The 25544-nt window shown below is 47.2% G+C and overlaps 2 protein-coding genes across 2 annotated transcripts; one reads left to right on the forward strand and one right to left on the reverse strand.

Annotated features, from left to right (window-relative positions):
• Positions 1 to 90: 90 nt before the first annotated feature.
• LOC139433059 (plasminogen-like) lies at positions 91 to 24648 on the forward strand. Its single transcript, XM_071201933.1, has 5 exons — positions 91 to 119; positions 2638 to 2756; positions 3439 to 3607; positions 3973 to 4091; positions 24334 to 24648. Exons 1-5 carry the CDS (start codon positions 91 to 93, stop codon positions 24345 to 24347), a joined length of 450 nt encoding a protein of 149 aa, XP_071058034.1. The 3' UTR covers positions 24348 to 24648.
• On the reverse strand, positions 10849 to 13754 carry LOC139433093 (uncharacterized). The gene is made up of 3 exons (XM_071201979.1): positions 12465 to 13754; positions 11743 to 12383; positions 10849 to 11656 (listed from the first exon to the last, which is right to left on the reverse strand). The coding sequence occupies exons 1-3, from the start codon at positions 13282 to 13284 to the stop codon at positions 10958 to 10960; spliced, it is 2160 nt and encodes a 719-aa protein (XP_071058080.1). The 5' UTR covers positions 13285 to 13754; the 3' UTR covers positions 10849 to 10957.
• Positions 24649 to 25544: the final 896 nt, after the last annotated feature.

Genomic DNA, 25544 nt, shown 5'->3' on the forward strand with positions numbered 1-25544 from the left:
TTTTAAACATGAGCTCATCATTCACACATTCCAACAGAACAACTCTCATCATAGCATTTACACGGATCTTTCAACCACGTTAGCAGTACAATGCAAAATGAGAAGCCTCCACACAGCAGGTGGAAAACCACGTTGACCAGTCAAAAGCAACAACTCCTGAGAATCAGGATATGTCAGCAGCCCATTGATACACATTCACCAGTTCTTTATCATCAAATGACACTTTTTTGAACCATCGTAGGAGATGGCTGTCGGACTTTAAGACCCTCATTTGTGGAAAAATGAGGTCCAAGCCGAACCGGAGAATCAGATCTCTGCCCAGTAAATGTATTGGGCAGACAGATAAAATAACTGTTTTTTACTGATGTGGGAAATGGATTACTGTCAACACCGTTATCTCCACTCTGAAGTGGTACAGAAACTTCTCCTTTATAGTTACCCAGCACATGAATAAATCTATCACTAAATTTGCATTCAGGCAACTCTGCCCTTTTTTACCACAGAATGTGTAGCCCCAGAATCAACCAAAAATGTGTGGGACATTTCTTAATGCAAACATTCACTGTCATATTTCAAATATGTACCCTTTTTAATTACAGACATGTCCTCTAATTCTTCTAATTTCTCAATAGCATGTATGATGCGTGTGTGTGTGTGTGTGTGTGTGTGTGTGTGTGTGTGTGTGTGTGTGTGTGTGTGTGTGTGTGTGTGTGTGTGTGTGTGTGTGTGTGTGTGTGTGTGTGTGTGTGTGTGTGTGTGTGTGTGTGTGTGTGTGTGTGTGTGTGTGTGTGTGTGTGTGTGTGTGTCACTTCCCTGGTTAGATGCTGCTGGCTGAATTTCCGTCTCGCTCGATTGGGCCCCTTCCTTGCTGTCCCCCTCTGCCTCCACTCACTGTTCTGTGAGCAGTCCCATAATCCAATGTTCAACACTTGAAACATCTTTCGTCAAATGAAGGTCTTGCTTCTCGTCCTCTGTCTCGGAAAAACCTCCTCTGCCTCTCCCTCGGTATTGTGATCGGCCAGCATTTTGTTTAGCTTGCGCTGTGTCTGTGAGTCCGTTGAGAAAGGCATTACTGAGGTTTGTTTCCCAAACACCTGCTTGGTCTCCTATGGCATCGGGTTTGTTTATCCCGCTGTTGTCGAGCTTGGAGTTGACGCTGACTGCATGGCTGGGGCTTGTAGTGGAGGTGGTTGAGGTGTTCCAACCAGATTGCCAGGGTTGTACGCCGGAGGAGGGAAGGGATACCCAGTCGAGGAGAGGTCATTCAGGCCTGCAATGGAAGGACACAGAGATGTCTGGGGTTTACATGTCTTTTGGAAATAATGTATTTCTTTTCTTCACATTCATTTTCAACCAATATTTTATTTAATGCCCAAGGCATTTTTTTTTTTTACTCCCCAGTATTATAAACACTTTCTGTGAGTGTCCAGTTTTCTATAAGTCTTTTACTTTAATTGTAGGCTACTCTTCTTTTTCATCCCATCTCCATACTCTTGTAATTTATCTCCCAGGTTTTTGATTTTTATTTTACTCAAAGAACCTCCCTTAGGAAATCCGAACATTTCCGTCCATATATTTAATTTAGACAGACTTCCTTCACCATATTTTGCTCGCATGACATCAACAATCGGACCCTCAGGAGGCTGTACACACCCCCTCCCCTGCTTTGCTCCCATAGCAAAGCCTTTTTAAAATGTTACCAAAACACTCCGTGTTACCAAAACACTATTTTTCATCCGTCGATGCCAGATATTCCAAATATCTCTGCTTTCGAGCAGTCCCTCTCATAAATGTCATGGAGTTTAATTACGTTTAACTTTAAACAATTTAGACTTTGTACATCTCACCCAATATTGGAAGCCCCTTTTAGTTCGCTGGATCTCGTGAAGTCAATCGGTTCCACCCCTCGCGCTGGTCCCCTCGTCCCGTACGTTTTTTTCCGTCGAGGTAGAGGAAGACCAAAAGATCCCGGAGCGCGCAACCACCAGCGTCCAGAGGTTTTCCCGATCAAACATACAGAGATCCTGCCGACAACGCCATTTGTTATGGAAATCTAGGACCCAAACACGGCTGGAGAGTACAAGTCAAAAGTGATCAAAACAAATAAATGGTGAATCAAGCAAAGCTGTCTTTTGGTTATTTATTTGAAGCTTCAAATACACAATACAATAATACAATGTCACAGGTCGGACAGAGTATGAAAAGTCTGCCCGAGAGTGCGCAGAACAATGAAGAAGCAGAGATTATTTAAAGAAAGAGTGGGAATGTTATAACTCTTGGGTTCACACGGTCAGATTGTTTATGAGACACCCAGTGGCCTTGCAGATAGCATAACGGTTCTTGTGTGACTCCCAGTCTGCTAAAACAGCTGTGGCCTTGCAGAGCCACAAGAGAATATAATAATAGTAAGAATATATCAGGAAATAAGAAGCATTTGGTTTAAGCATATGAAAGATATAATAAGGATGATAATAACAAAAAATTTCCACTACAATACTTACTACTACTAATACTACCATTTAATGCCAGACTTAAAGACTATTTATACTGTGCTATTATTACTTTTTCTAAAATATATTTTATTGTTTTAGTTAGTTACCTTTTTTCATGATTATTTCTGCGTTTTTTTCCCGTCAGAGGCCTGGATAGCAACCACTGTCGTAACCCGGACAACGAGAGGATGCCCTGGTGCTACACCACCAACACTGAGACCCGCTGGGAGCACTGCAAGGTGCCCAGCTGTGGAGCCGGACCAGGTATAACCCTCATTAATGATTATATTAATAATGACCAGAGACGGCAAAAGTACCCACATCCTTTACTCAAGTAGAAGTACAGATACTCGTGTTTAAAAATACTCTGGTAAAAGTAGAAGTACTGACTAAACTTCTTTACTCAAGTCAAAGTAAAGAGGCTTTGAAGTGTACTTCAGTAAAAAGTACCCATAACTAACAGCTGCTTTAAAGAGTACCTGACCTCCCTTTATATTAATAGAACAATAATGTCATTGTTAGCTAATGAATGTTTCCATGCTGAACAACGGCAACATGACAACGTTTCCATTGGTCCCTCTTCTTTAGAGAAGACCAGGAAATGATGGATACACGGATCGTGTTCAAATCAATAGGCACGCAATGACTCTAAAGAATAATGATCACGCCACCAAACACACATTCACACTAAAGGAACCAGCTGTTTGGAAAATGTGAGAAGTAGAAAGTACAGGTGTTTGTGTTCAACATGTAAGAAGTCAAAGTAAAAAGTCGTCAGAAAAATAAGTAGTGGAGTAAAGTACTGATACCAGAAAATACACTTAAGAACAGTAACAAAGTATTTGTACTACACTACTTCCCACCTCTGGTAATTTGGCATTATTAAAAACACTGCCATAACTTACGTTGTTTGTTCCCCTGTGAGATCTATAACTGAACTTCCTATTTTCAGCGTGCGAGCCCCCCACCATCGTCCCGGAGCTGAGCTGTTACACCGGGGAGGGAGAGTTGTACCGCGGCACCATCTCAGTGACCGAGTCCGGGAAACAGTGCCAGAGCTGGTCCGTTCAGACTCCTCAGAAACACAACCGCTCCCCAGACAACCACCCCTGCAAGTAAGAACAAATACATCATATATTAACGATGGGCTTATTCAGTGGTGGAAAGTATTTTTATATATTTTTTATTTTATTATTAATATTTAAACTTCTTTTGGTAATTTTATTAATTATAATCCAGTGAAATAATAATACATTTCCCCCCCCAAAAAAAATCACCATTCCGCATAATGACTTCTTAATTGTATTATTTTTAGTTTATTTTAATATAGATGTATACTTACTACTACTAATACTACCATTTGTAATGCCAGACTTAAAGACTATTTATACTGTGCTATTATTACTTTTTCTAAAATATATTTTATTGTTTTAGTTAGCTACCTTTTTTCATGATTATTTCTGCGTTTTTTTCCCGTCAGAGGCCTGGATAGCAACCACTGTCGTAACCCGGACAACGAGAGGATGCCCTGGTGCTACACCACCAACACTGAGACCCGCTGGGAGCACTGCAAGGTGCCCAGCTGTGGAGCCGGACCAGGTATAACCCTCATTAATGATTATATTAATAATGACCAGAGACGGCAAAAGTACCCACATCCTTTACTCAAGTAGAAGTACAGATACTCGTGTTTAAAAATACTCTGGTAAAAGTAGAAGTACTGACTAAACTTCTTTACTCAAGTAAAAGTAAAGAGGCTTTGAAGTGTACTTCAGTAAAAAGTACCCATAACTAACAGCTGCTTTAAAGAGTACCTGACCTCCCTTTATATTAACAGAACAATAATGTCATTGTTAGCTAATGAATGTTTCCATGCTGAACAACGGCAACATGACAACGTTTCCATTGGTCCCTCTTCTTTAGAGAAGACCAGGAAATGATGGATACACGGATCGTGTTCAAATCAATAGGCACGCAATGACACTAAAGAATAATGATCACGCCACCAAACACACATTCACACTAAAGGAACCAGCTGTTTGGAAAATGTGAGAAGTAGAAAGTACAGGTGTTTGTGTTCAACATGTAAGAAGTCAAAGTAAAAAGTCGTCAGAAAAATAAGTAGTGGAGTAAAGTACTGATACCAGAAAATACACTTAAGAACAGTAACAAAGTATTTGTACTACACTACTTCCCACCTCTGGTAATTTGGCATTATTAAAAACACTGCCATAACTTACGTTACTTTAATCTCTGTAATGTAAACAAAATCATAACCTTTACGATGTGTGTTCGTTTGTGAGGCTTGTAGCCCTCACATTGTTCTTATAATGTTTCTTAAATGTTTTTGTATAAATGTATTTGTTCTGCTATATAATATGGAGAGTCTGACAGGAGTTTCACTGTTGAGAAACGGAGAGAGCAGGGGAGAGAGATATCACGTCTCGATGTATACACACTATGAGTCTGGCAGTACGTCCATTCCATTCGATGTACGATGTATAACAATAAATTCAAGGAACTCAAGATTTGATGTCAAGGCCGGGTTTACGAACCCCACTCTCCCACTCCAAGGGCGTCTCTCTATCCATCGCTCCACAAGTGGCACTAAAGCTTACTGAACAAAAGTATAGTATATTGACTCCACTATAAAGTAAAAAGACATTTCTCTATCATTTTGGTGATCGAAATTGACATCGAAAAATTATCTCTTTTGCATCTGCTCTTCGAGCCGGTTCTAATGAGAGCAAGCTCAAAGCGGTCGGAACTTCCTTTGCGCCGTCGAGGGTACTGTCGGATATAACAATAAATTCAAGGAACTCAAGATTTGATGCCAAGGCCGGGTTTCGAACCCCTCCAAGGGGCGTCTCTCTATCCATCGCTCCACAAGTGGCACTAAAGCTTACTGAACAAAAGTATAGTATATTGACTCCACTATAAAGTAAAAAGACATTTCTCTATCATTTTGGCGATCGAAATTGACAAAAAAACACATCAAATCACATCTACAAATCAATACGAAGCTAATGAAACCACTTTCAGACTCCTAGCGTGTTTACAAGTTTGAAAACGTAGCAATGGCTTTTCACATCACACCATTGTGTGATATATGAGTCGTTTGTACATTTTACTGGTGGAAAACAAAGCTATATGTCTCGTTACTCTATTGACGAATCTATAAAGCACACTTAATTAACCCACCCGAAACTGGTAGTCAAAATAGAATTATTATAATATATATTATAGATATTATAATCTATTATACTATTATTATATATATATTGTGGTGCACTTTTTTTTTTTATTCAAATATTGCTATATCTGCAATCAAAGTCAGTCCCTCCCAGTACTGGGTACTAGTTAATTCCACTATCCCCACTATATTTAAAAAATAAGTCATATATAAAAAAATTATTTAATAAAGTCTGAGTTAACTTTTTTTGAGATCCATAGAAAAGGGGTGAAAATGGAAAAAAAGTATCCGAAAATAGTGTCCCGTAAGGCGGGTAGAGTCCCTGACAACTCCCCTTACATACCCTAGGGACCAGAGGGTACAATGGTTGGACATTTACTACCGGCCGCGGTATGCCTAGTGTACAGGGTCCATATAACCGACTTAATGCATAGCGGGAAGTCGGTTATATAGACATCAACAGAATAAGTGTTTAACGGTGATTTAAACTAGTTTATGCGGGGAAAAGAGTGCTCAAAATCGGATTCAACAGGCCATCCACACCGACTCCCATTAAAAGTGATTGAAATGTACAGGAATCTGTCCATTTCAATCACATTTGATGACCCGTCCAGGGTGACTTTCTTCCCCAGGAATTAGTGTCTGAAAGCTGGCTAACATTACTTTAAATACAGTGTGCACATGGCTTTATTACCCATGAAATAGTGTGTGAAAGCTGGGTGAGTTTGATGTGAATTTAAGGAAGATATGGCCATTTCATCCACACCTCACGACTCCCATTAAAAGTGATTGAAATGTACAGGAATCTGTCCATTTCAATCACATTTGATGACCCGTCCAGGGTGACTTTCTTCCCCAGGAATTAGTGTCTGAAAGCTGGCTAACATTACTTTAAATACAGTGTGCACATGGCTTTATTACCCATGAAATAGTGTGTGAAAGCTGGGTGAGTTTGATGTGAATTTAGGGAGGGAGAGCAGCAGCAGCAGCCGCCGCAGCAGCAGCAGCAGCAGCAGGCTGTGACCCTGGCGGAAATACATTGATTGTTTTAGCCAGGAATAAGTGTTTAGAAGGCGGGTAAAGTGTCCCTGCAGCTCCTCCATGACGGTAATAATGATTAGAAATCATTTACAGGGCAGAAAGCTGTTTTTAAAAGTGAAAAAACGATTTGAAACCGTTTGAAATGACTGGCGGGTGCTGATGGAAAGCAGGCGGAAATACATGGATTGTTTACCCAGGAAAAGGTGTTTAAAAGGCGGGTAAAGTGTCCCTGCAGTTCCTCCATGACGGTAATAATGATTAGAAATCATTTACAGGGCAGAAAGCTGTTTTTAAAAGTGAAAAAACGATTTGAAACCGTTTGAAATGACTGGCGGGTGCTGATGGAAAGCAGGCGGAAATACATGGATTGTTTACCCAGGAAAAGGTGTTTAAAAGGCGGGTAAAGTGTCCCTGCAGCTCCTCCATGACGGTAATAATGATTAGAAATCATTTACAGGGCAGAAAGCTGTTTTTAAAAGTGAAAAAACGATTTGAAACCGTTTGAAATGACTGGCGGGTGCTGATGGAAAGCAGGCGGAAATACATGGATTGTTTACCCAGGAAAAGGTGTTTAAAAGGCGGGTAAAGTGTCCCTGCAGCTCCTCCATGACGGTAATAATGATTAGAAATCATTTACAGGGCAGAAAGCTGTTTTTAAAAGTGAAAAAACGATTTGAAACCGTTTGAAATGACTGGCGGGTGCTGATGGAAAGCAGGCGGAAATACATGGATTGTTTACCCAGGAGAAGGTGTTTACAAGGCGGGTAAAGTGTTCCTGCAGCCCTTTAAATACAGTGTGCACATGGCTTTATTACCCATGAAATAGTGTGTGAAAGATGGGTAAATTTGCTGTGAATTTAAGGGAGATATGGCCCTTTCAAACAGGGAGATGTACAGGCCTTTATTACCCACGAATTAGTGTCTGAAAGCTGGCTAACATTACTTTAAATACATGGTGCACATGGCTCTGTTACCCATGAAATAGTGTGTGAAAGCTGGGTGAGTTTGATGTGAATTTAAGGAAGATATGGCCATTTCATCCACACCTCACGACTCCCATTCAAAGTGATTGAAATGTACAGCACTCTGTACATTTCAATCACATTTCCCGACCCGGCCAGGGTGACTTTCTTCCCCACGAATTAGTGTCTGAAAGCTGGCTAACATTACTTTAAATGCATGGTGCACATGGCTCTGTTACCCATGAATTAGTGTGTGAAAGATGGGTGAGTTTGATGTGAATTTAAGGGAGATATGGCCATTTCATCCACACCTCACGACTCCCATTAAAAGTGATTGAAATGTACAGGAATCTGTCCATTTCAATCACATTTGATGACCCGTCCAGGGTGACTTTCTTCCCCACGAATTAGTGTCTGAAAGCTGGCTAACATTACTTTAAATGCATGGTGCACATGGCTCTGTTACCCATGAATTAGTGTGTGAAAGATGGGTAACGTTGCTGTGAATTTAAGGGAGATATGGCCATTTCATCCACACCTCACCACTCCCATTCAAAGTGATTGAAATGTACAGCACTCTGTACATTTCAATCACATTTCCCGACCCGACCAGGGTGACTTTCTTCCCCAGGAATTAGTGTCTGAAAGCTGGCTAACATTACTTTAAATGCATGGTGCACATGGCTCTGTTACCCATGAATTAGTGTGTGAAAGATGGGTGAGTTTGATGTGAATTTAAGGGAGATATGGCCATTTCATCCACACCTCACGACTCCCATTAAAAGTGATTGAAATGTACAGGAATCTGTCCATTTCAATCACATTTGATGACCCGTCCAGGGTGACTTTCTTCCCCACGAATTAGTGTCTGAAAGCTGGCTAACATTACTTTAAATGCATGGTGCACATGGCTCTGTTACCCATGAATTAGTGTGTGAAAGATGGGTAACGTTGCTGTGAATTTAAGGGAGATATGGCCATTTCATCCACACCTCACCACTCCCATTCAAAGTGATTGAAATGTACAGCACTCTGTACATTTCAATCACATTTCCCGACCCGACCAGGGTGACTTTCTTCCCCAGGAATTAGTGTCTGAAAGCTGGCTAACATTACTTTAAATACAGTGTGCACATGGCTCTGTTACCCATGAATTAGTGTGTGAAAGATGGGTGAGTTTGATGTGAATTTAAGGGAGATATGGCCATTTCATCCACACCTCACGACTCCCATTAAAAGTGATTGAAATGTACAGGAATCTGTCCATTTCAATCACATTTGATGACCCGTCCAGGGTGACTTTCTTCCCCACGAATTAGTGTCTGAAAGCTGGCTAACATTACTTTAAATGCATGGTGTACATGGCTCTGTTACCCATGAATTAGTGTGTGAAAGATGGGTGAGTTTGATGTGAATTTAAGGGAGATATGGCCCTTTCAAACAGGGAGATGTACAGGCCTTTATTACCCACGAATTAGTGTCTGAAAGCTGGCTAACATTACTTTAAATGCATGGTGCACATGGCTCTGTTACCCATGAATTAGTGTGTGAAAGATGGGTAACGTTGCTGTGAATTTAAGGGAGATATGGCCATTTCATCCACACCTCACCACTCCCATTCAAAGTGATTGAAATGTACAGCACTCTGTACATTTCAATCACATTTCACGACCTGTGTAGACTGGCTTTCTTACCCATTAGGTACACCGACAAAGCCACCTCTTCGGGGCCGCTCCAAGACCCCCAAAACACGGACGCAGCAGCCCCAGCATCTCTCCCTGACATGAGCAAACAGGTTATTTCAGACTTCCATGACATACCCCGGGGAAAAGCACCTCTCTGTGGCCGCTCCAAGACCCCCAAAACACGGACTGAGGAGCTCCAGGATCCCTCCCATGTACCTCCAGAACCTCGAGCACCTTGGGTCCCCGGGCCCCCGAACTTAAGCACTCCCCCACGGACTAAACCAAGATGATCACACCCTCAAGAATCTCGTGCCCCTGGCTACACTTAAAGGGGGTCTACTTTGCGGTGCTTTGCCGTCCGCCCATCGGCACCCATAGTCGGCCTTCTTCACAGCAGCAGCACCCAACCTCCATGGAGGATTTTGCTCGTGCCCCTGGCTACACTTAAAGGGGGTCTACTTTGCGGTGCTTTGCCGTCCGCCCATCGGCACCCATAGTCGGCCTTCTTCACAGCAGCAGCACCCAACCTCCATGGAGGATTTTGCTCGTGCCCCTGGCTACACTTAAAGGGGGTCTACTTTGCGGTGCTTTGCCGTCCGCCCATCGGCACCCATAGTCGGCCTTCTTCACAGCAGCAGCACCCAACCTCCATGGAGGATTTTGCTCGTGCCCCTGGCTACACTTAAAGGGGGTCTACTTTGCGGTGCTTTGCCGTCCGCCCATCGGCACCCATAGTCGGCCTTCTTCACAGCAGCAGCACCCAACCTCCATGGAGGATTTTGCTCGTGCCCCTGGCTACACTTTAAGGGGGTCTACTTTGCGGTGCTTTGCCGTCCGCCCATCGGCACCCATAGTCGGCCTTCTTCACAGCAGCAGCACCCAACCTCCATGGAGGATTTTGCTCGTGCCCCTGGCTACACTTAAAGGGGGTCTACTTTGCGGTGCTTTGCCGTCCGCCCATCGGCACCCATAGTCGGCCTTCTTCACAGCAGCAGCACCCAACCTCCATGGAGGATTTTGCTCGTGCCCCTGGCTACACTTAAAGGGGGTCTACTTTGCGGTGCTTTGCCGTCCGCCCATCGGCACCCATAGTCGGCCTTCTTCACAGCAGCAGCACCCAACCTCCATGGAGGATTTTGCTCGTGCCCCTGGCTACACTTAAAGGGGGTCTACTTTGCGGTGCTTTGCCGTCCGCCCATCGGCACCCATAGTCGGCCTTCTTCACAGCAGCAGCACCCAACCTCCATGGAGGATTTTGCTCGTGCCCCTGGCTACACTTAAAGGGGGTCTACTTTGCGGTGCTTTGCCGTCCGCCCATCGGCACCCATAGTCGGCCTTCTTCACAGCACCACCTGCCCTGCTGGAGGTTCACACTTTAACTTTTTTTACCCTCTTCTACCTTACAAATCATCCCACACTTGAGCACTCCTCACTCGGACTAAACACCTACATGCTACCACCAGAACCAGAATATCGTGCCCCTGGGGATCTTAAAAGAAGAAAACCCATAGTGGGATTAAAAACAGAAGACTTAGTAATTTTAACAAACTTTATTTACAGTAATATTGACAGTAATAAATAAATTCAAACAGGATATAACGTATTTACAAGGGGACTGATTACAACAACACACTGCATATTTACAAGTTGATCACTGGCAACAGTGGGTGAAGTTGGGGCAGAGTATGGCACCCTCTCTTCACCCATGTCTGAGGGGTTGTGTTCGGCCAGTGACTGGTCCCTCTTCGGGACATGTCTTGGTAGGGAGTCTGGGTAGGGAGCCGGGCTGTGCTCCTCTCCAGAGTTGTCACTGTCGATGTCAATACCCGCAAAAGTGTCTTCATTTCCCGCTGCTGCTGCTGCTGTCGATGCCGCCGCCGCTGCTTGAAGTGACTCTGTGAAGAGCAACCGAATGTCCGCAGCCTCCTTCAAAGAAGGATTATTCGCGTAAAATTTGTCCGCAGTTGCAGTGTTGTGACACATGAAATCACTCACTCTTTGGCGGTTGCCTTTGTCTTGAAACCTCTTCGCATTATCGGCGTGGACTGTGCGGAGGTCGGTGAAGTTAATGGGACTGCGGAGCCCCACATCAGCCCATGCCAACCTCAGGGAGTAGGCAAGCTTCCTGAACGGGTTCTTCCCCTCTGTGTACAGAAAGTAACGGCTCTGGGTGCAGGTCAGCGTACCCTTAATTTCCAGCCACCTCTTCATCCATCCAAATTCTTCTACGGTGAGGTACAGCTGCGCCTCCCCGAACGCGTTGGCCGTCTTGTGGTTACTTACCTGTTATGACAGAGATAGAGAGTGTCAATACAATGTCAATCATGCATATAACTGCCAGAATAAATACATTGATTAATAGCACTCACATGAACCAGGTAGCCGAAGGCAGTGCCAGTTGTATCCGCCTTTCGGACCTCGGCGTTGGTCATGTTGGAGTAGACCCCCGGACGGTGGCCATAAATGCAGCTCCAATGAAGAGTCATATACCCATAGAGCAGTGTCCGGGTCGCGGTAGTCGGATTGCTGGCCATCACATCCAGGAGCTGAGGGATGCGAGTGGTGGTCGAAGTCAAGCATGTCATTAGGTCGTTGTGGCTCGGCAGACCTTCCATCTTGTCACGCTTCACTTGCATCTGGTGGATAAGTACTTTTCTCTTCAGGGACTTCAGGATGGCAACTACTTCCCGTTTGATTAAAATCATGTCCGTTTGGCTGAGCCTGCTCCCCTTGCACGGTGTGTCGGCCATGTACTTGAGAAAGTGTGATATATTCTTGATGTAGAAGTCGGAGGTCGTGACCTGAAGGCTTGACTTCATCAGGCTCCGGGACCACCCGCGTATCCTCTTGAGATCCCTCAAAAAGAGCCAGTCAGACAGGCGATTGAAACCGTGTGCCATGAAACTGAGGAACGACTTCACTCTGCTTAGTTTGGAGACTGTGTTTTCCTGGAGCCTCACTGGTGGGTCGATACCTGCATAATGCTCCCGGTATCCTTGCAGATACTCCTCTGTGAAATATAAACAGTACTTTAATGACAACACATGATGTGTTACAGAAACTGCATGTGTCACATAGCCAAAACACTTACCCATGATCCGTGGGAATGTTATGTCCCGCATTATATTTCCCCGGCCCCTGCCCCGGAACCAGGGGGAATTTATGGGAGGGGAGGTTGACGAGGCCTCGGTATGGATGGATGCAGGCTCTGAGGAGCTGGATGAATGGGTGTGAGAGCCAGTGGGGGACTTGCTGCAGGCGGGAATGGGAGACGTGCTGCAGGCGGGAATGGGAGACGTGCTGCAGGCAGGAATGGGAGACTTGCTGCAGGAGGGACCTTTCGACTTGGACAGCCTCGTTGGTGTCGACTCTGGTCGGGGTCGTTTCTTCAGAATGACCCGCTCTCGTTCCTCCCCATCGAACGCGGGCATGTCCCCGGCCCGCTGATCCATCCTCTGTCGCTTGTCCTTTATCCTCTGCTGCAACTTGCAGCGCAGGGATTTCACCTCAGCAGCATATATGTCCCGCTGAGCCCTCACTGCGTTAGCCTCCAGCCTCCATTCTTTGCAGTCCGGGTTGTCACATTCATTCACCGGGGACAAGGGTGGAGGTTGTGACAGTATATCGTCGTCTGCCACCGTGTCAACAGCCCAAGCGGTAATCATTTCTATTGTGGGGTTTGTCATTCGGAGTTCATAAAGCTCCTTCTTGGCCACTGTCATTTTCATTTGATTTTGAACCACATGTAGTTCCTCCCGGGCCAAGCTCAACATGGTCTCTGGCCAAGTGGCGATCCAGCCTTGTGCCGTGGTACTCGCATCCCAGAATGGTACAGGGATGGAGCCTAATGTTGGTCCGTCCGTTGGCCAACAACAGCAGAATTTTTCTTTCATCCAAGTTACGCACACCATGGTTCCTCTGTAGGTGCTTGCTCAGGGCACGGTAGGAGCTATTGCAGATCGGACAACGGACCGCCATCCGACCTGTATTCTTGAGCATTTCGGTACCGGAAAATGTCACCAGAATCGTGGGTAAAAAAGAAGGAAGCGTGAAAAGACTCACGAAAGACGCACTCAGCTTATTTTCAAATCTGTGTTTGTTTTCATTTGCATCATGGTGCGGTGTCCCATTTAGGCACTCGTTAGGCGGGCAGAGATCCCTGTAATCTCCCCTCACGTTCCTCCAGAGTCTGATTCTCCCAAAGGATACCCGACAGTTTCGGGTACGACCCAGAGGGCGCACGGTGGACGGCCAGGGCGAGGCCGCCACACCGCGCTGGAGTCAGGGTCCCGGTGAGGCGCAGGACGGAGCACCCGGCAGTAGCCTCCAGCAGACCCCCGCGCGGTTCCCTCATCCCTCAGAAGAGGTGGAGAGGCGGAGGGGTGGGTCTTTTCATCTGCTGGCGGGTTGCCGGGATAACAGTATCCTCCGGGGAGGCATTGAACCCCTCTCAACTGCCCCCCGGAGGAGGCAGGGGAGTCAGGTACCCAGAGGGTGGACGGCCAGGGCGAGGCCGCCACACCGCGCTGGAGTCAGGGTACCGGTGAGGCGCAGGACGGAGCACCCGGCAGTAGCCTCCAGCAGACCCCCGCGCGGTTCCCTCGTCCCTCAGAAGAGGTGGAGAGGCGGAGGGGTGGGTCTTTTCATCTGCAGGCGGGTTGCCGGGATAACAGTATCCTCCGGGGAGGCATTGAACCCCTCTCAACTGCCCCCCGGAGGAGGCAGGGGAGTCAGGTACCCAGAGGGTGGACGGCCAGGGCGAGGCCGCCACACCGCGCTGGAGTCAGGGTCCCGGTGAGGCGCAGGACGGAGCACCCGGCAGTAGCCTCCAGCAGACCCCCGCGCGGTTCCCTCGTCCCTCAGAAGAGGTGGAGAGGCGAAGGGGTGGGTCTTTTCATCTGCTGGCGGGTTGCCGGGATAACAGTATCCTCCGGGGAGGCATTGAACCCCTCTCAACTGCCCCCCGGAGGAGGCAGGGGAGTCAGGTACCCAGAGGGTGGACGGCCAGGGCGAGGCCGCCACACCGCGCTGGAGTCAGGGTCCCGGTGAGGCGCAGGACGGAGCACCCGGCAGTAGCCTCCAGCAGACCCCCGCGCGGTTCCCTCGTCCCTCAGAAGAGGTGGAGAGGCGGAGGGGTGGGTCTTTTCATCTGCTGGCGGGTTGCCGGGATAACAGTATCCTCTGGGAAGGCATTGAACCCCTCTCAACTGCCCCCCGGAGGAGGCAGGGGAGTCAGGTACCCAGAGGGTGGACGGCCAGGGCGAGGCCGCCACACCGTGCTGGAGTCAGGGTACCGGTGAGGCGCAGGACGGAGCACCCGGCAGTAGCCTCCAGCAGACCCCCGCGCGGTTCCCTCGTCCCTCAGAAGAGGTGGAGAGGCGGAGGGGTGGGTCTTTTCATCTGCTGGCGGGTTGCCGGGATAACAGTATCCTCCGGGGAGGCATTGAACCCCTCTCAACTGCCCCCCGGAGGAGGCAGGGGAGTCAGGTACCCAGAGGGTGGACGGCCAGGGCGAGGCCGCCACACCGCGCTGGAGTCAGGGTACCGGTGAGGCGCAGGACGGAGCACCCGGCAGTAGCCTCCAGCAGACCCCCGCGCGGTTCCCTCGTCCCTCAGAAGAGGTGGAGAGGCGGAGGGGTGGGTCTTTTCATCTGCTGGCGGGTTGCCGGGATAACAGTATCCTCCGGGGAGGCATTGAACCCCTCTCAACTGCCCCCCGGAGGAGGCAGGGGAGTCAGGTACCCAGAGGGTGGACGGCCAGGGCGAGGCCGCCACAACCAGAGAACCAGAAAAAAGGGGTGAAATGGGAAAAAAGTACCCCAAAATAGTGTTCCATAAGGCGGGTAGAGTCCCCTGACAACTCCCCATACCTTTCTCCAGGGTGGGAAACAGTACAAGTCAACTTTTGGAAGAACCAGAGAAAAGGGTGAAAATGGATCAATTGTATCCGAAAATAGTGTTCCAAAAGGCAGGTAGAGTCCCCTGACAACTCCCCATACCTTTCTCCAGGGTGGGAAAAAGTTTAAGTCAACTTTTGGAAGAACCAGAGAAAAGGGTGAAAATGGATAAATTGTATCCGAAAATAGTGTTCCAAAAGGCAGGTAGAGTCCCCTGACAACTCCCCATACCTTTCTCCAGGGTGGGAAAAAGTACAAGTCAACTTTTGGAAGAACCAGAGAAAAGGGTGAAAATGGATAAATTGTATCCGAAAATAGTGTTCCAAAAGGCAGGTAGAGTCCCCTGACAACTCCCCATACCTTTATCCAGGGTGGGAAAAAGTTTAAGTCAACTTTTGGAAGAACCAGAGAAAAGGGTGAAAATGGATAAATTGTATCCGAAAATAGTGTTCCAAAAGGCAGGTAGAGTCCCCTGACAACTCCCCCTACCTTTCTCCAGAGTCGGAAAAAGTCTAAGTTAACTTTTTGGAAGAACCATAAAAAGGGGTGAAAATGGATAAAATGTATCCCAAAATAGTGCCTCTTGAGGCGGGTAGAGTCCCCTGACAACTCCCCTTGCATTCCTCCAGACACCAGTTTGAAAACTTAAAGTTTTGTGAGAACCATGATTGGGGGTCCTCCAGGCAACAATTTCATCCGATCCAAAGTGCTCATGAGGCGGATACATTCCTCCATGATTTCCCCATCATGTGAAAATAGCTCGTTTTTTTCTAAGTGCTCTCAAAAACCGGGTTTCCGATTTCGTGCAGATGGTAGCTTGGAAAAGATGAATGAATTTTTTGGACGGAGGAGGGGAGCTCTCGTTTCCCCTCTCCGTTGTAAATTGCAACGGGGGAGTGCAAAAGTCTCCGGGGCTTCGTTCCGAAGCGCCGAAGACTTGACCCCCTCCCCCGTTGGCACTTAGCCGTTTTTCAAGAATTTTCAAAAACTTCATTTTTGATTATTTTAACATATAATTGACCGTTTTCTTTACTTTTTTTTGCTTTCCACGGGTGGAGGCGCATGGCAGGCCGCATATGAGCTTCCAAATTCGGCCTGGAACGTCCGGGAATTATGGGTTAAGCTCCATATACTGACGACTCCCATTAAAAGTGATTGAAATGTACAGGAATCTGTCCATTTCAATCACATTTGACGACGCATGCAGGGTGACCCTGGCTACACTTAAAGGGGGTCTACTTTGCGGTGCTTTACCGTCCGCCCATCGGCACCCATAGTCGGCCTTATTCACAGCAGCAACACCCAACCTCCATGGAGGATTTTGCTCGTGCCCCTGGCTACACTTAAAGGGGGTCTACTTTGCGGTGCTTTACCGTCCGCCCATCGGCACCCATAGTCGGCCTTCTTCACAGCAGCAGCACCCACTCTCCATGGAGGATGTTTCTCGTGCCCCTGGCTACACTTAAAGGGGGTCTACTTTGCGGTGCTTTACCGTCCGCCCATCAGCACCCATAGTCGGCCTTCTTCACAGCAGCAGCACCCAACCTCCATGGAGGATGTTTCTCGTGCCCCTGGCTACACTTAAAGGGGGTCTACTTTGCGGTGCTTTACCGTCCGCCCATCAGCACCCATAGTCGGCCTTCTTCACAGCAGCAGCACCCAACCTCCATGGAGGATGTTTCTCGTGCCCCTGGCTACACTTAAAGGGGGTCTACTTTGCGGTGCTTTACCGTCCGCCCATCGGCACCCATAGTCGGCCTTCTTCACAGCAGCAACACCCAACCTCCAGTGGAGGATGTTATCATGCCCCTGGCAACACTGGTAAACACTGGTAACATATGTCTAGCCGCTGACAGGAACTTGACATCGGAACTTGACATCGCATTTCCATTGAGCGGACTCCCGTACATGGGAAGGGCAAGTCCCACGGTACCTCCGTTCATAAGGCTGACATTTGCCTTACATACCTCCAGAGTCGGAAAAAGTCTAAGTCAACTTTTGGAAGAACCAGAGAAAAGGGTGAAAATGGATAAATTGTATCCGAAAATAGTGTTCCATAAGGCGGGTAGAGTCCCCTGACAACTCCCCCTACCTTCCTCCAGAGTCGGAAAAAGTCTACGTCAACTTTTGGAAGAACCATAGAAAAGGGGTAAAAATGGAAAAAATGTATCCGAAAATAGTCCCCTGACAACCAGTTCAAACCATACTGGGGGGTCTCCAGGGAACACATGTACCGGGGCCAGAGTGCACATGGAGCGGGGAGACATTCCTCCATGAAGTGAGGCAGCCGTTTTTCTTCTGAGTCCTTTAAAAAACCGACTTCCGGTTTCCGATTTCGTGCAGACAGTAGTCTTTCACACCATAAAAATGGACAAACGATACATCGAATTACATCTACAGATCAAGACGAAGCTAACCGAAGTACTCCCAGACTTCTAGCGTGTGAAAAACGTGTGCAAAGTATCCGCAAACGGACCAGTGTCTGTGATGCTAGCTTTGCTGCTAGTGGTTAGCATTTTCAATGGAAAAATACATTGAAATGGCTGCCGTTAGCTTAGCGACTAGCGGTTAGCATAATATTAGTATTTCACACATTGCACTGTTCACCCTGACATAAATTATAATGTAACCCATTATCCATTTCTTAATAAAAGTATCCCTCTCGCAATTCAACTAATTTTAAATAATTTTCACATTTCCATTAAAAGGTCTCACGCGGGTAGCGAACTGGGCTCGCCCATGGCAAAGAGCAACACTTATCTCAGTACGCCACAGGGACGCGTAGGCACTTCAGGGAAAAAAGTATAATATATATATGGATATATTTTTCAGTATGTATATCAACGGGACATTTTCATATATTTTCCGCCATCAAAATGTATAAACGACACATCAAATCAAGTGCAAGAACACACTCGCAAAGGCTCGGAGCGCCAAGCACATTTTTAGAATTTTTTTCAATTTGCTCATTCTTCTCCAGCAAAACCCTGTCTGACTCTACGAGTAACTCAGGATTTTGTGAGAAAGTTTGCCATTTTATTTAAAAAAGGTTCTGGGTGTTCTAGGGTTCCCATACTTCAGATCCCTGATCTGGGCCCTATTTAGACCCTTTTTCGGCCTTGTGAAAAAATTATCTATTTATATCTCTTTTAGGATTTCACGTTTTTTTAATTAAAAATATGTTATAGGAGTGAACGGTAGCAGCTGGATCCCTGAAATTCTACACCAGTGTACTACATATAGCGGGGAACATTTTCTGTGAATATCAATTGCGTCACTCCAATGCTTGATTTTATATTAATATTATTCCAATGAAAAGCTAATTTGTCTAAAAGTGCTACTAATTCATATCTTTTGATAACAACGTCTGATCGGTTCGGGCTCAATGGCTATTCCCCACGTCTGATTATTCTGCATCCAATGGTATCCTCTTTGAGTCTCTAGGACTTCAGGGGGCGGAGCTAGGGCAGTCAGACGCTAATGGCAGTAATGCATGATGGCATTTGATTGAACAAAAGTTCTGGGTGGGCCAGGGTGCCCATATTTCAGATTCCTGATATGAGGAAGGAGGACTCGTGTCTGGTGGCCGGGCTTGCCACGGAGCCCGGCCGGGCCCAGCCCGAAAAGGCAACGTGGGCAACACCTCCGCTTCTCCGTCCCGCGGGCCCACCACCTACGGGAAACATCGATGGGGTCGGGTGCGCTGCCAGAAGGGTGGCAGTGAAAGCGGAGGGTCTCGACGGACCAGACCCGGGCGGCAGAAGCTGGCTTTGGGGACGTGGAACGTCACCTCTCTGGGGGGGAAGGAGCCGGAGCTTGTGCGGGAGGTGGAGCGGTACCAGTTGGATCTGGTTGGGCTCACCTCTAGAGCACAGCGTCGGCTCTGGAACCTTACTTCTGGAAAGGGGTTGGACTCTATTCTTCTCCGGAGTTGCTCAAGGTGTGAGGCGCCGGGCGGGTGTGGGGATACTCACAAGTCCCCGGTTAGGTGCTTCGTTGTTGGAGTTTACCCCAGTGGACGAGAGGGTCGCCTCCCTACGCCTGCGGGTTATGGGGGGGGAAACTCTGACTGTTGTGTGTGCTTATGCATCCAACAGCAGTTCAGAGTATTCGGCCTTCTTGGAGACCCTGGAAAGAGTCCTGTATGGGGCTCCTGAAGGGGACTCCTTAGTCTTGCTGGGAGACTTCAACGCACATGTGGGCAATGATGGAGACACTTGGAGGGGCGTGATTGGGAGGAACGGCCCCCCTGATCTGAACCGGAGTGGTGGTTTGTTACTGGACTTCTGTGCTAGTCATGGATTGGCCATAACAAACACCATGTTCGAACATAAGGATGCTCATAAGTGTACGTGGTACCAGAGCACCCTAGGCAGAAGGTCCATGATCGATTTCGTTATCGTATCATCGGACCTGAGGCCGTATGTTTTGGACACTCGGGTAAAGAGAGGGGCGGAGTTGTCAACTGATCACCATCTGGCGGTGAGTTGGGTCGAGTGGCGGGGGAAGCCTCTGGATAGACCTGGTAAGCCCAAACGTGTAGTTCGGGTGAACTGGGAACGTCTGGAGGAGGCCCAAGTTCAGGAGGCCTTCAACCCACACCTCCGGCGGAGCTTTTCGGGCATTCCTGTGGAGGTTGGGGACATTGAACCAGAGTGGTCGGTGTTCAAAGCCTCTATTGCCGAAGCCGCGGTGGGGAGCTGTGGTCTCAAGGTCCTAGGTGCCTCAAGGGGCGGTAACCCTCGAACCTCCTGGTGGACACCGGTGGTCAGGGAAGCCGTCCGACTGAAGAAGGAGGCCTTCAGGGATTTGTTATCCCGGGGGACTCCCGAGGCAGTTGCAAGGTACCGACAGGCCCGAAGGGCAGCAGCCTCATCCGTGGCCGAGGCAAAGCAGCGGGTGTGGGAGAAGTTTGGAGAAGACATGGAGAAGGACTTTCGGGCGGCACCAAAGTTGTTCTGGAAAACTGTCCGACACCTCAGGAGGGGGAAGCAGGGAACCATCCAAGCTGTGAACAGTAAGGATGGGACGTTGTTGACCTCAACTGATGGAGTGTTGGGGCGTTGGAAGGAACACTTTGAGGAACTCCTGAACCCGACAACTCCGCCCTCTATGTTAGAGGCAGAGCTGGAGTATGACGGGGGATCAACACCAATCTCCCGGTGGGAGGTCACTGAGGTCGTTAAACAACTCCACAGTGGCAAAGCCCCGGGGGTGGATGAGATCCGCCCGGAAATGCTGAAGGCTCTGGGTGTTGAGGGACTGTCATGGTTGACACGTCTCATCAACGTTGCGTGGAAGTCGGAAACAGTACCGAAGGAGTGGCAGACCGGGGTGGTGGTCCCCCTTTTCAAAAAGGGGGATCAGAGGGTGTGTGCCAATTACAGAGGCATCACACTACTCAGCCTCCCCGGGAAAGTTTACTCCAAGGTACTTGAAAGGAGGGTCAGGCCGATTGTCGAACCTCAGATTGAGGAGGAACAATGCGGATTCCGTCCTGGTCGTGGAACGACGGATCAGCTTTTTACTCTCGCAAGGATCCTGGAGGGGGCCTGGGAGTACGCTTATCCAGTCTACATGTGTTTTGTAGACTTGGAGAAGGCGTATGACCGGGTTCCCAGGGAGTTACTGTGGGAGGTGCTGCGGGAGTATGGGGTGAGGGGGTCTCTACTCAGGGCCATCCAATCTCTGTACTCCCAAAGCGAGAGCTGTGTCCGGGTCCTCGGCAGTAAGTCGGACCCATTTCCGGTGAGGGTTGGCCTCCGCCAGGGCTGCGCTTTGTCACCAATCCTGTTTGTAATATACATGGATCGGATTTCGAGGCGTAGTCGTGGGGGGGGGGGTCTGGAGTTCGGTGGACTAAGGATTGCACCACTGCTTTTTGCAGATGATGTGGTTCTGATGGCTTCATCGGTATGCGACCTTCAGCACTCACTGGATCGGTTCGCAACCGAGTGTGAAGCGGCTGGGATGAGGATCAGCACCTCCAAATCTGAGGCCATGGTTCTCAGCAGGAAACCGATGGACTGTTCACTCCAAGTAGGGAATGAGTCCTTACCCCAAGTGAAGGAGTTCAAGTATCTCGGGGTCTTGTTCTCGAGTGAGGGAACAATGGAGCGTGAGATGGGCCGGAGAATCGGAGCAGCGGGAGCGGTACTGCAGTCGCTTTACCGCACCGTTGTGACGAAAAGGGAGCTGAGCCAGAAGGCAAAGCTCTCTGTCTACCGGGCCATTTTCGTTCCTACCCTCACCTATGGTCATGAAAGATGGGTCATGACCGAAAGAACGAGATCGCGGATACAAGCGGCCGAGATGGGTTTCCTCCGCCGGGTGGCTGGTGTCTCCCTTAGAGATAAGGTGAGAAGTTCGGTCATCAGGGAGGGACTCGGAGTTGAGCCGCTCCTCCTTCGCGTCGAAAGAAGCCAGTTGAGGTGGTTCGGGCACCTAGTTAGGATGCCACCTGGGCGTCTCCCTAGGGAGGTGTTCCAGGCACGTCCAGCTGGGAAGAGACCAAGGGGTAGACCTAGGACCAGGTGGAGGGATTATATCTCTTCGCTGGCCTGGGAGCGCCTTGGGATCCCCCAGTCAGAGCTGGTTGATGTCGCCAGGGAAAAGAAAGTTTGGGGCTCTCTGCTGGAACTGCTACCCCCGCGACCCGACCACGGATAAGCGGGAGAAGATGGATGGATGGATGGATGGATGGATATGGGCCCTATTTAGAGGCCCCCTGTGAAAAAATTATCTCTTTTGCATCTGCTCTTCGAGCCGGTTCTAATGAGAGCAAGCTCAAAGCGGAACTTCCTTTGCGCCGTCGAGGGTACTGTCAGCATTGCGAATGTGACCTCTGACCTCTGATCTCTTTAGCCCTTTTCAAAGTACTTTAAACACTCACGGAGCACTGCGGCTGCTCAAAAGGCCTTAACGGAAGGTTTTGTTACATTTTAAGCCGTAACCTTTGACATTTAGTCGCACCAGAGGCATCCATTTGCATCTGCTCTCCGAGACGGTTAAAATGACATCAAGCTCAAAGCGGTCAGACCTTCCTTTGTGCTGTAAAGGGCACTGTACGGCATGAAAGCGTGACCTTTGACCTTTGGAGCTTTGTTACATTTCAAGCCGTAACCTTTGACATTAGGAGCAGCGGAGGCATCAATCTGCATGTACTCTTCGAGCCGGTTCTAATGAGAGCAAGCTCAAAGCGGTCGGACCTTCCTTTGCGCCGTCGAGAGTACTGTCGGCATTGCAAATGTGACCTCTGACCTCGGTTTTGACCTTGTCCGAGGTCGCAGGGTCCCCATATTTTGCAAGCGGGTTCCACACAAGCTAAACAACACACTCTCAAAGGCTCGGAGCGCCAAGCACATTTTTGGAATTTGTTTCAATTTTCTCATTCTTCTCCAGCACTAGCCTCTCAGACTATTCACGTAAATCAGAATTATGTGAGAAATTTTAAATGTTATTGAAAAAAAATTATGGGTGGGTTTAAGATTCCATACTCCAGATTCCCAGACACCCCCCCCCCCCCCCCCCATAAGTCCATGGTAAAAAATACCCATGTACCCATATTGGGTTGTCGTACACCCCCCCCACACACCATTACAAATATTTGGTAAGTGGGACCCATATTGACTTTCTGCCACCCCCCACCCCCCCCCCCCATAAGTATAAGTACACAGTACGTTAATATTTGTTTAATATGTGGTAAGTGGGCCTCATATTGACTTTCTGCCACCCCCCCATGCAGTACAAGTACAACCCTATTAGAACACCGCCACCTAGGGTCCAATAACGTGCACCACACAAATACGTTATTTCCGGCACAAATATAGTGGCGACGGGACTGCAAATTCGGTGGACTTGGCCCCAATATATGGATGGCGCTGCTAAATCCCTATGGGAGAATTGGACGGCCGGGCACTATGTTGCTTCCCTCGCAGACATATTTGGGCATCTCAATGAGTTAAACGCCAAGCTTCAGGGCAGGAATGAAAACATTTTATCATCCACAGACAAGATTCGGGGGTTTATGGGAAAACTTATCCTGTGGCAAGAGGCTTTGGAACAGGGCTCCATGGACATGTTCCCGCTGGCATCAGCTGCGCCGCAGGCAGCTAGGGAGCGCGCTGTCTATGCCGAACACATTCAGACCTTAAAAGAGAGGTTTGAGCGCTATTTTTCACGTGTGGCTGACATCGAGGACTATGACTGGATCCGAGACCCATTCCACCAGGAATCCTCAACAGAAAAGCTCATTATGAAAGAGAGAGAGGAGTGCGCAGAGCTCCGTGAGGACCGCACACTGAAACTCAAATTTAGTGAGCTCCCACTGGATCAGTTTTGGTTGGCTTCTGCATCGGAGTACCCAAGCATCTCCCACCACGCGATTGAGCAACTTCTTCTTTTTCCCCACTACCTACCTGTGTGAGTTGGCGTTCTCTACTCTGGTTTACATGAAGAACAACAGGAGGTCACGGCTCTCTGTTGAACAGGACTTACGAGTGGCCCTCTCCTCAGTGCCACCAAGGATTAAAAAGATCTGCTCACTAATTTTTAAGTCGGCAAAATATTTATAATAGCACATTTATTATTTATTTTATTATTATTATTTATTTTCAATGCTGAAATGTTACATTTATCATTTGTAGTTCAGGGCCACGGACAGTGCAGCTTCCTTGCATTGACAGTTCTCTGTGCTGAATTTCTGCTGAGTTTCCTTTGCCTCATTTTTTATTTTGTGACCCGTCTGGTTTAAATGAGTGTGTTGCTGCTTTGATGAAGCCTATTTTGATAAAGTTTCAAATATTTCTGAAATATTTCGTTATTAAATATTTCATGAGTAATATAGTTGTCTTTGTCACATTTTATTTGGCATTAGTAACAAATTATGCACATTTACAGATATTTTACATTATATGAGTGATAACACGTGTTATAAGGGCTATTTTGCACAATAGGTGTGCCTTGAGATTTTTACTTGTCCTTTGTTGTGCCTTGGGCACAAATAGTTTGGGAACCACTGGTCTAAAGCATTTATTATTTTCATTTTCCCCCTCTCATATTCAGTGTGGACGGATTGAGACAGCATGGTGTCCAGAGAGCTGCTGAGACTACAGGGAGAAACCTCTGTGTGATGGACGTCCAGTCTGTTGGTTTGGAGAGGACTGAGGGTCTTTACTCTGCGAGGAGGACCAGGCCTGATGGAGGAGCCCATGCTGGGCATAGCTGATACCAACTGCACAGGCCTAGTCTGTCACTTTATTTGACTAAATGTGTTTACTTATACATTTAATAGGTTTACACCTTCTGTCCATTTGTGCTTTTTATTTAAAACATTTGATTAACTTTTGGTTCACATTTCAATAAATTGAATTTGCACTCCTTTTGTCCATTATTCTTACTGAAAATGTTAGATTACACATTCACATCTGACTGAAGATTGGCCCCATTTATTTGTGACATTGCAAACTCTGCGGTACAAGGCACATGCGATGTGAAGCTCATAAAGTGAGGCAAATAGAAATAATCAGCTGATGGAGTGTAGATGTGGAAATAGCTGCATTCGATCAGCTGACTGTTTTTACAATAAAAGTAGTTTCTTAGTGTACTGGTCTTAAAATCTCATAACATCAGCTTTTAATGTTCCTCTTGGATGTTCTTCTTGACCCTCAGAGAAGGAGAAAATGTTGTGTCTTTTAGGCATGTCCTTTCCTAACAAAAATGACAGTAAACATAAAACATATTATTGCAGAACAAGTGTGTTATTTATGAAAGCGGTGTGTTTGTGTGTTTAGGGGCTGTAGATATAATTATTTTGTAATTGTAATGTTTTTTTTTTAACAGTGAGCAATCGGATTATGAATGAACAGTATGAAGTTCATCAACATTGAAATATATGTTATTATCAAAATAATATTTAACTGTTACAAAACGTAGTACAACTGTAGAAGCTTGCTCTGTTGTCTCACTGAAAGAATAACTTTTACCACGTTTTTACAGACAATATTGAGAGATAAATAGTAGCAGTTCTCACTGTGTTAAATATCTTTGCCTTCAATACATTAAATTAGAAAGCTGACAAAGTCATATTGCTAAATATCTAAAATGTAACTTTTTGCATGGAATAAACCCTCAACTTAACTGATGTGTAGGTAATCTAGTATTTAGTATTGTTTATTGGAATGTATATCAGTGTATTCAAGTCAATACTTCATTTATTTAAACCAATATCTTTCTTGATTCTTTGTACAGTATGAAAAAAAGAGTCTTTGTACCTG

The sequence above is a fragment of the Pseudochaenichthys georgianus genome, chromosome 24 (genome assembly GCF_902827115.2).
Source record: "Pseudochaenichthys georgianus chromosome 24, fPseGeo1.2, whole genome shotgun sequence".
Classification (NCBI taxonomy): domain Eukaryota; kingdom Metazoa; phylum Chordata; class Actinopteri; order Perciformes; family Channichthyidae; genus Pseudochaenichthys; species Pseudochaenichthys georgianus.

Bases quoted from the DNA above. Each gene is read 5' to 3' on its own strand.
- LOC139433059 (XM_071201933.1), top strand. From the start codon at position 91: ATGCAAAATGAGAAGCCTCCACACAGCAG. The intron at 2,757-3,438 runs GTATAACCCTCA...TGAACTTCCTAT, and splicing joins CAGCTGTGGAGCCGGACCAG to TTTCAGCGTGCGAGCCCCCC. The intron at 3,608-3,972 runs GTAAGAACAAAT...TTTTCCCGTCAG, and splicing joins CCAGACAACCACCCCTGCAA to AGGCCTGGATAGCAACCACT.
- LOC139433093 (XM_071201979.1), bottom strand. From the start codon at position 13,284: ATGGTGTGCGTAACTTGGATGAAAGAAAAATTCTGCTGTTGTTGGCCA. The intron at 12,384-12,464 runs GTAAGTGTTTTG...TATATTTCACAG, and splicing joins AACATTCCCACGGATCATGG to AGGAGTATCTGCAAGGATAC. The intron at 11,657-11,742 runs GTGAGTGCTATT...CTGTCATAACAG, and splicing joins CCTTCGGCTACCTGGTTCAT to GTAAGTAACCACAAGACGGC.